Source organism: Zerene cesonia, chromosome 20 (genome assembly GCF_012273895.1).
Source record: "Zerene cesonia ecotype Mississippi chromosome 20, Zerene_cesonia_1.1, whole genome shotgun sequence".
Taxonomy (NCBI): Eukaryota; Metazoa; Arthropoda; class Insecta; order Lepidoptera; family Pieridae; genus Zerene; species Zerene cesonia.
Window position 1 is genome coordinate 6711692 of NC_052121.1, and position 11293 is coordinate 6722984.

Here is an 11293-nt window from a genome sequence, read left to right on the forward strand (position 1 = left end):
GCTACTCGCTGGCCAAATGCTAATTTTATGGTGGTTGAACAACTGTGCCGAATACACCCGCTCTGTCCTTCACAGAACTGTCCCGTGGGTATCATCTAAACAAACCGGTACGTCATGTAGGTCAACCCAGATAGGTTATGGAAAACTGATGTGTTTCGCCATGTCGATAAATTTAATCAAAATCGCTTAGCTCTTTAAATCCGAATAACATGTGATCGCACACTAAGCTGAGCTGATTAATGGTAGAATGTACATTGAATCGTTACTTTTCATTACTGTTTCGAAGTGCGGTACCAAGCCGAGAGCCAGATGGTCAGATTAGAAAAGTTCACTGCGAAACAAGTCCAAAATCGACTTTAAAAGCATAGTCCAACATTTGGTTTTAGAAGCGGCGCCACGAATTGAACGCAAGTTTAAATTGGAATGTAACCCACAATAAGCTTTCGTGATTGGCCTGTTTGTTCTTAATTAATATTAATCGGTAACCCTTGAGGGAAACATAATAAAAATTAAATGCATATATCATACCTAATTTCATGAGGCGGTAAAAGTTCAATGGAAGCGGTGGAGATATTATAGAAAAGGGAAAGCTTTCTTATTTATTGAATCGTTAAATAAATGAACGATTTAAAAATAATGAGCTGAATGGATATGTAACGAGCGAGAAAAATATAGGCGCAACTACAAAATATAAGGATAATATTTTTAATAACTTCCATTGAAATTATACGCCAAACGTATATTGGTTCAGGAAAATAGCAGCATTAATACAAACTATCAATTACTTATCATCAAAATTTGCAATCAAAATAATGCGTCGACGGCACGGTTATTATGTAAAATGCGCCTAAAAACGAGAATATGCATCGCATGAATTCTCATTATACAGCGAGTTTATCCACATTATCTGTTACTAATTTATTTGAAAATCCGTTTTACTATTAGAAACTGCTAAATATTTAAACTAATTAGAGCTATGATATAGTAGAATTAAAATTAAACAAAATAATTTGTTGATAAATATATGATATTGATCTTTTGATTTGGTTGTGAAAATATTGTGTAAAATAAAGAATATTAGAACAGATCAATACACAGTGGCTGGATTAAAATGTTATGTGTTGTTATATTTTTGATGTTAATAAATAAAATGATAACAGATATTAAAATTAAATTTTCTTCTTTGCAGAAAGCCTACGAGATTACTTTAGTAAATTCGGCGAAATCACAGAAGTAATGGTTATGAAAGATCCTACCACAAGACGGTCGAGGTATGTATTTCACGTTTTTTATTGCCTTAAAGATATTTTTATTTTCCTGTTTGTGTATTTAATATTTTTTTTAAATTCTGGATCAATTTTCATATAATTTCTACGAATGAATTCGTTCTCATTATTTAATTATTATAGGTTTGTTATATTAGGTAAGTCTCTTCTTGTTTCTGTCTAAGTTTGTGCTATAAATAAATAAATAAATAGATGTAGAAGAAAATATGGTCAAGGAAAAAAGTAGGTTAATTTTGGCAAGAGTAATATATTTTTGGATACTTTGAGAAGATTGCAACTAACATATCAATACCCATTGGAGTAAATTCAAGGTGTCTAAAATTTATTATAGAACAAGAAATTAATGTTCGAAGTTTGCTCTTAAAAAGTTGTTCCAACCAAAATAATACCGTAGCAGCTACGTTCAAAGCTTTTAGAAATGAAGTTATTCTAAATCAAACATTCAATTTTCAAAGCAGATATTATTTCCTCGGAACTGCTAAATTCCTTTAATAGTTGCCTCGTTATTTGATACCGTTTTATCTCATAGCTCATATTTGGCGGAATCTGTTTTGTGAATGCATTGTGCAACTGTTATTGTCTAATAAATGAAGCATGGAAACATTTGAAGTTCGCTAGTTATTGAGATAACTATCACGGTGAACAACAATCAAGGCACTATGTACACAACCGAGTGGCTTAGGAACTCCCGAGACAAGAAATAAGTTGTCAAAGTGTCGAGGTGAAGTTTCTCTGTTAACATCGTCTGCAGTTAGGTAAATCGTTGGTTTCACAACTCAATATTGCCCCGCGCACCCCTGAAATAATATGCACGAAGCCGATATTGGAGCGGCTCAGCTGTGAATCTAAATGCAGTCTGCAACCTATTACGTACTCCGCACCCCGCTTCAGCCAAATGTAACGTAAATGTCTTTTGTTTATGCTTATTGGTATATTGGGTATCGGTGGCTGTTAAGGTCCTGTTAATTAAACGGCTAAGCTTGCAAGCTATTGTGTGATTCGGTCGAAGTTAAATTAAATTACAGGGGAAACTTGGGCAGCTTCAGTTAATTTTAGGTATCGCAGCGCGTTTGAGTGACGCTTGCGCAGAATTCAATTGTTTTCAAAGTTCCGCCGAGTTGGTTATTTAAAGTGTAGTGCTCGCATTTTGTAAGTGTTGAACTTTCATTCTGTTGTTTTACTTATTGTATCGGTTATTGTAAATCGAAAAGAAATGGGTTATATTTATATCCTTTTATGATTAATTTTTTTTTGTGATTTATAGACAAAGCTCATATATTATATTCCTGTACATACTTTAAGGTGCTTGTATATTATAAAGTAATGCAGCAGTTTTTGTGTCTAAATTTCTTGCAATGGAATAAATAATAAATAATAAGAAATTAACGGCTAGGGAGGCCAGAAAATTCCTTCAAAATCGAAACCGTGTCCCCACAATCAAAATCTATAAATAATATCAGTTACTATATCTAGGAGCGTATATTTCATTCAAACAGCCATCAGCTGTGAGATATTGCGTTAATATTCGAAAAATTTTCCGTTCCGTTTTCGGTTTTAAATCTTTTGCGACAATGTTCCCTGGCTGGAGGCGAAATGTTTTTAGGTCGACACCTTATCGTAATCGTAAATCAAGTGGACATAGGCGAAGGTTGAGATGTACAGCCGGTGTGCTGGTAGTGATAACAGTTCCCGTAAACAAGGCGGCAATATAAAAGTCAACTTGTTCTGTTATTTCGTTGCTTATTTCATAGCTAGGCAAGTCTGCTAAGATAGCGCTAGTGCCGTGATGTATATGGTTGTAAATTATTTATCACGAAACAATAATGTGTATCACCGTACGTGGCGAAAATCATAACTCTGTAGTGAACTAATTTTTAAATTCAGATTAGTTGTAATTAAATTATATGACAAAAATGTATTTAATATTAAAATCAGAGCAAGAGTGTACTGTGTAATCTGTGTTAAGTACTATCATTTAAATAAACAAGCAGAAGAACAGTTAACAATATAGTTCAAAAAGCTGCTCTCAGAATAGAATACTGAAAGATGTCCAATAACTAACCTTGAAACAGAAACCAATCATAAATATAACTATAATTATCTATTAATTACAACAACGTCCTGTCTTACAATAAAGCTTCAAATACAACATAATTCAAACGTAAGAACCGAAACGCTTTCAATATCCAAGAAAGTTTGTCACGTCAAGTGTCTGTACGCATAAAGTCGCCCTAATTCTTCACGACGCAGACTAAGTTTACCCCCGGACTTTCCCAAACTACAACTTATGCAAGCAAAGTAAATCAATATCCAAAGTCAATGAATCAGGAGTAATATATTCGGGTACATAATAAATGTGCGCTACCTGAAGGCAATATCTGAAAAATTTGCCTGCTCGATATTGCTTACAAGGGAGTTTCCTTTCTACCGAAAATTTAATGCGTCGTTCGCATTTTTATAGAAAGAAGTAGGTAAGTGAAATAATTTGCGCCCGGTGCTATATTTCCTTTTATTTATTTTAATGGTGGGTCTCCTTTTTGTTTTTACAAGGATTTAGGGAAATGGATTTGCGAGGAGCACGTGTGAACTTTGGATATTAATAAAAACTTATTAGGCGTGAAACGGGGAAAATTGGTGTTGTTTTCTGTTTATTTTTTAAAGGAATCGTAAGAACAATACTTTTATATTTATGTCGCTGTAAAAGTATGATGCATTTACATACTTCTGATGAATTTTACCCTACTCCTAAGTTCAGTAAATTATTTGACGCGTTAAAACAAAGCCCTTTATCATAATTTTATGGCCAAAGTTTCCGAAGTTAAGACGCCCATTTCGTGTTAGAGGGTCGAGCAGATGATATGATTTGTGTCGTCAAATTTCAATGACAAATTACATTTTTAATTAGGTATCATAACGGCAGATTTTAATACGTGCGCACTTTAGCGTTTTCAAACGCGAGCCATCTTTCGGGCTTATACGATGCCTGAATGTAAGTTTATATCATACTCGGAGCTTACAGCGGCTTACAGCGCGTCTCCATTCACGCCTATTTCATTCGTTTCGCTTTCCACTAAAATCTAAAATCAATAAAGGATCACGGTATAAATGCAAAGATTACTGGGCTCGCTTTTCGCAAGGCGTGAAAAATGTACGCGCCATTACGTGAACCGTCCGAAATAAAACCGCGAATCACTATGAGACTGTAAGTAGCACCATAAAAGGAGGATCCTTCGTCGGAATCGCTTCGGCAAACACCTACAGAGGAATGGAGTGGTGTTAAATGAGAGGGATTGAGCGTCCCCCGCGACCCTCGCAGACGTCACCGAACCGCGACGCCATATCTTAGCAGATACGAGACCGGCTAAAGTATTTAATTCATGCTTCAGAGCATCACTTCAGCACGACTCATTGAGCAATAGTTGAATTGGATCCGTTTGCTATCATTTTATTTATGTGATTTTGATAGACGACATTTGAATATTATATTCCGTTTTACATGTAGATATTTTGATTTGATTATTATTGTAGGTGTATATTTTGTTATTCTAAAGTTGATCAATAGGAAGTCCAAATAAGCGACATATTCACTATACTCATAGTCGTATTATATGTTAGGATTTTATCTGATATTGGCAAAGGTCGGGTTACTAACTGCTTATCTTACGCTGCTTACGTTTTGCGGTAAGTATAAAACAGATTTTTCGATTAACAGATTAACAGCTATTTCAAATTTACATTGCTATCCAGAATATATAACTCTCAAGTTAATAGTTATATGGAATATAATATATATTTCAAATAATTTATATTGGTGTATACATTATAAATCTGATATTGGGTCCTTGTTACCCCGAAATAAATAATTCATTATAATTTATTATTATCTACCTTAATGTTTTAATCTGCTTAGCAGCCTAGCCCAATGACTGTGCTATAGTCTCTTTGAATTACTATTTACTGCTCACACAGAAGTATATTAATATACTCCTTCAAGATATGTTTTTTTTTATTTCTATTCGATTTCTCAATATAACATAATAATATAATGTTATATCAAAAAGTATTCTAGTATTAATATTTTTACCATCATGATCTTTTTCGTTCTCGTAATTAGGTTGTGGGCCTTCCATGAGGCGGTAGGATAGGACATCCTTCACAATATTCCATGTACAGTGTGCCAATAAATATATACTGATATGTAATCTTACCTCATATGGATTGAAATAACAATAGTTAAAAAATATCTGTGTGTACCTATCCATTACATAATGATTCCTAAGCAATAGAATTATAAACTAACTCACTCTATTATTTACGAACAAAAAACAAAAAAGTCGTAACGTGCCGTTATATAAGCAAGTAATTATGTTAAGCGCATATTAAAAATTTTAATACCATCACGGTAGACAAGCGTGGCAATTAAAACTTTACGGATAAAAATTAGTGAAATCAGTATACTCTTAAAACTTAGTAAAATTTGTGCGGTAACGTTCATTACTAGTTCGATAATCGGTTGGAAGTGTGCGATGCATAATCAAGTGGTAGTCTGTGAGCCGTCCTGCCCCCTTGGTAGGGGGTAGTCATAAAACTATTACAGCACCGTTCTGCGGAGCACTACGCTGGCTTCATTAATCGGCCATCGTATAAGCTATCCTGTTATTATGATATGACGGTAAGTCGACGAATCGCCCTTCTATCGCTACACGAGCACCAGGTGTTAAGTGTACGACTATCTATTATAATTAAATTGTATATGAATGGATCGGTGTTTGATTTTCAAATAGGGAGATAATATAAATTAAATTTTCTATAATGTGTACTAACAAAATTATTGCTTGTCATTAAGGCTATTAAACGCATAGTTCAAGGCACTAAATGGTAGTCAAAAGACTCATTTTTATTTTGTTTAAATCTCTCAAATTGGTAATTTATTAAACCACGGAGTAGATTATTATAAGCAATGTCCCATACTGGAATATTTCAAGACATATAAAGAAAAATGTGCATTCTACTTCAATGTTGGTACTTAAAAATAAAATATCAATTTAAATATTCATATAAGCAAGACGCTAGTGAAGAAGGTCTGGTCTTGAAGAATGCTCGAAAATTCTCGAAAATTTTCAAGTAGTTCTCAAATCGTTAGTATGGACGAGGCTTGACCGCCGCGTTCAGGCGCAGTAGATTGGTCGGATCTAACAAGATCTGTGGTCTACTAGTTCTGTAGGATATTTTCATCCTATTTGGTTAAATTTACTGCTTAACAAAGAAAAAAATAATTCTGTATTTATTTGTCAAGTTTTATTTAATATATTATTATTTTTGTTAGTCTAAAAGCGCTAAGATATGTAAGTTTTAAAATCTTTGTAACTGTTTTCAGTATGCTTATTCGTATATCGCCTCACAAAATTTTGGAATCAGAGTACCTTGTATACATTATATATTTTTTAGAGATACGCCTCCAAAGAAATACACGCGTCAAAATAATAGTAGCATTATCCGTTCTAGCCACGTATAGAAGATAAGTCTTTCAGCGTGCTGTCGTAGCTACCAAATAAGCCGATCTAAGTGACGGTATTTATGAAGAATATCGACGCTCGAAAGAAGCGATGCGACATACGTGAATGTGCATGAGGATCTGCCGATAGATTAATTTATACGGACATGCCGGCCGCGGCGTGCCAAGGATTAACCGTTGCAATTCTGGACGCGAACAAATAGGCACCATTACATATATGTACGTGATTAATACTTGCGTCAAAATGCTGAGACTCGTTCTTGGAGTTCTATTTTGAAGCGGCCGAAATGAATATGCATATTGTTGCTTGACCTGAACTATATGGAATTGTTCTGAAGGAGTCGTATGTAGATGTTTGTTTCTTTAAGTTTTGTGTAGTGTGATGATGGGTTTATAAACTAAATACATAAAACTCAAACTAAAATGTATAATGTAAATAGAGAAATTCGATTGGACAAAATCTGATTAAGGTTTTTGTAATATGCGTTACCATGTCTTTGTCATTGCCAAGTCATTTTTAGGCTACTGTTAAATGATGCTTTTTAACCGTCTAGAATACTATGAAGGAGAGTGATAATTCTTTTGAAATTCTTCGCTTATTTATTAAAACTATCATTTTATTAATATAAATACGATTTTAACAATTTGTAATTAAGTAGATAATTTCAATGTTCACCCTTCAAAGCTGTTTTCCAAACTACTAGTTTTACTAGCGTTATCGTAAACAAGATGTATTTTCGATCGCTAGCATTCTTCTAAATTCCGTTGCAAGTAAAGTTATTAGAATGAATATGTAATCAGAGCTATATGCATATAAAATTATCATGAATATCAAATTGCGGTATCCTAGACAGCGCTGATTGTCACGGACTTCATTTATGAATATTCCACGGCATTATATTATTTTAACAAATAACATCTATTGGAGTCATGCCAATAAAAACTTGTTAATTTTACCCGTGACTCGTACGGAATGAAGGCTTGGACATTTCCACCTCATGTTTTATGTATAACGGTACATATAAGCAATCTCACTATTGGAAGTCTAGACGCAGTGTGAATGAGATTGAGTGAAATATTGACTTCTTTAAAATGATGCACAATTTTATCGAACATTTGAGATAAGCTTTTGTTATTAAGTTACCGTTGGCTACTTGAGAGCGTGTTGTTAGGAATATTCGAATGTTCCTATTATATTTATCGAATTTACAATTGCAGTATAGTAAATACGTAAGTGTATTCTAATAAAAACTTTATATGCAATTATAGAATAGACATAAATTTTAATTAAACCCTGACTCTCATGATGACCATAGAAACGGGGTTGTCTGTATATTTAGGTTAATAAAGATTTTGAGAAGAATAGATAATATAGAGAAAACAAATTACTATAATACAAAATCTTTTCTATTTTATTCAAGTACCTATCACGGTTTTAACATCTCTTTCTCTGTTATCTTCACAAAGTTAAGACCAAAATATTACCCAAGGGTAAATTTAACATATATGATATTAAAGATTTAGTGGCGGGATAATTCACAATTCATTAGATCTGCGATGGGTGTTTGTGTCCGGTACATTGCTTTTTATTACATCGCATTATTGCGCATGCGCCAAGCGTTCGTTTTGAAGAAACATCATTTGAAAAATATTCAGAAATAGATTTCTTAATTGAGGAAATTCAATAGGCATTACATGATAATATTAGTTAGTTAGTAATTAAGTAAATTATAAGAAGTTAATGTTTTCATGAAATATAAACGTTAAGTACTAATTACATAAAATTTACTTAAAATTGGAAATAAAATTTGAGAAAAAATCCGCTTTATTGAAAAAAAACTATCTTTGATTTTTTAAAATTGTTATTAATAAAAGAATAGTGCGATATTCTATTATTTAATAAACGTTCGTTTTTCTTGTTGCAATGATTTGTGTACTTTTTTACACAATTTAACTAACTTAAAACATAACTACACATTTTTTTTGCAATGATCGCCGTTCGCATAGTTTCTTATACGGTTTTTAAATTGCATACTAATAAATATCAAAAAGACAAACGTTCACAAACGTCGCTAACGTAAAACCGGCCGGTCAAAAGCTAGGATATTTCTTAAAACTACGGGCGGCAGATTGTCGTAAATATATCAAGGGCTGTCACCGCGAAGGTACGTGCTCACCTTGGGGCAACCATTACAACTATAAAACAACGGTTTCGGCACTTGAATTTCACCCTGCACAATGTATATTTCCTTGGTACATTCGAAAGTTTAACGCAATTCGTTCTTGCGTTTAAACAAATTAGCAATACACATCGGGGAGTGAAAAATTAGGAATTATTTAATTTGAATTTGTAGTATTCCTTCATGACTCTTCTATAACAAACATTAGATACTCTACTTAATATTTTAAATTTTACCAATCACCTACACAATACTTTAATATATTATATTCTTCGGAAAGTATATGTTAAATAACCTTCATTGAAATGAATACATAGAAAATGTTTTCAAGGCATGTTCCACACGTTCAATAAACACAAACTAGAGTTGCTGATTGTAAAATTATTGATCGTGAATTCGTAAGTGTTACTAGGAGTATGAATTATTTAATAACTGATTTGTTTTCATTTGTGTTGACTATTTATTGTTTCATTTAGTTATTTCGTTAGCAAACTAAAATTTGTATGACCCAATTTTCACATTATCATATCATCAACAACCTAGGAAACAGGACTCCTATTATGGTTTAGGCTCATAATTTATCGCGCTGGCCAAGTGCGAGTTGGCGGATGTCACATGTCGTCGATGATGATTTTTTTGACTATTCAATATACCGGTTTGATGGTTTCCTTCACCGTTTCAAGTAGAGGTGATTTGAATAAAGTGAAGATAAATTGAAAAAAACTATTTATTTATTGTATGCTCCACCTGTCTCAAACTGCTGACTTTTCCCTTTAACTTCAGATCCTAACGAAAGAATATTCTTCTCTATCATTTTCACATACAAACGCACATTTCATCAGAATGTGGGAAAGACGAAGTTCCTTCAATTGAATAGCCACAAGCAACACAGGGAACTTTGAAGGAAAACATTGAATAGAAACCAAGAAACCAGCATGCCTACAAAACTAATAAGTTCGACGGTATGTGACTACTGCCAACGGGCACTTGACCAAAGTAGTGGTATATGACCTCAACCCTCGTAGGAGGCCGTAGTATATGACTGATGATGACGATGGACATAAGAAAGTAAGAAAATTTTACTTTAAGGTAGCTCCGGTCCTGTTAAACAAATATTGAGTAGAATATACGATTACGTGTCATAAGTTTTATGCCCCTAAAGTTTCAAAGTAAATTCAAACATCCACCGATAAATCTTGGCGACGCTCGGAACGATTTCATTTTCGAATTTCAGGAGCGATTGCCTCCACTGTTAAAGTTTGCTTGAAAAATGTTCGCGGACGATTGACTCGGTATAAACGGAAATAAAAAGTTCTCTGTTAGAGCAATAGCGTTGTACATTGCGCATATAAAGTAAAGAAAAAGCGCCAAAGAGGATCACAATTTGAAACGCTCCTGGATTTTCGCAGACTTAAAATTGTAACCAACTTTTTAAACCGACCTGCTATTGTGAAACTTCCCACAGCCGATGGACTTGCATTCATCTTTACAACGTTTAAGGCTTAACTTTGCATTCATAATTTGTTCCTAGAAAAATAAGGCGCCTTCGTGGAATACATAAATTTTATTAAACGTGAATTCTAGTTTTAAAACAACCTAATTTGCCCGAGCAATAAGCGTAAACGCAAAATTCATGATGCGCAACTTTAATTCAGTTATACTAGAGTAGCAGAGCTGTTTCCCGTATTATCATTACTAAACAGCTTTTATTATTCCACGATATTTGGCTACAGGGGCCTCACACGCGCGCTAATGGAATAAAAAGTAAGGTTACAAAGTAAAAAGATACAGAGCTTCACCCGCGGCAGCGCTTCGTGCGAATTTGAACTGAAAATTTTATACGTTCAATCTATTCTGAGCGCCTTTATATTGGTGTCTCACGATCCCTACTCTGCTCTGTAAGGTTTGGTTTTCAATTATTGCCCACTTGTGGAACGAGATTCAATGGAAAAACAAAAACCTAAGCAAGAGATGATATTTTATAGACAAGCTTTATACAATGTTTACTTCAGTACGATTTGTTCTTGAGCGAGATCTGTAACGTTCTAAGAAAATTATTGACGGAACGTGCCGAGGCGGGGCGTTTTGCTGACAAGTATATGAATAATAAGCATTGTATTTACACAGCGCTTTATGATAGTAATCGTTTTGAATTTGCTGTGTTCGAGTAGTGTATTAGGTGGGATTTATTTGAAATTACGCGGTTCGTGAATTTATCTGTATTCGAATTATAATAAACAAAGTTCATACATACATATTGAGATTACTAACTATATTTTAAAGGATTTATTGACGTGACAACGTCTTAAATT

General features: G+C 33.7%; 1 protein-coding gene across 6 annotated transcripts in view; it reads left to right on the forward strand.

Annotated features, from left to right (window-relative positions):
• The window catches only part of LOC119835109 (RNA-binding protein Musashi homolog Rbp6), a 382679-nt gene that overhangs the window by 115324 nt on the left and 256062 nt on the right, over nucleotides 1-11293 (forward strand). For all 6 annotated transcript variants that reach the window (XM_038359748.1, XM_038359746.1, XM_038359744.1 and 3 more), the window contains exon 3: nucleotides 1190-1271. In XM_038359748.1, the coding sequence (XP_038215676.1) occupies nucleotides 1190-1271 (82 nt within the window). The remainder of the gene's footprint in view (nucleotides 1-1189; nucleotides 1272-11293) is intronic.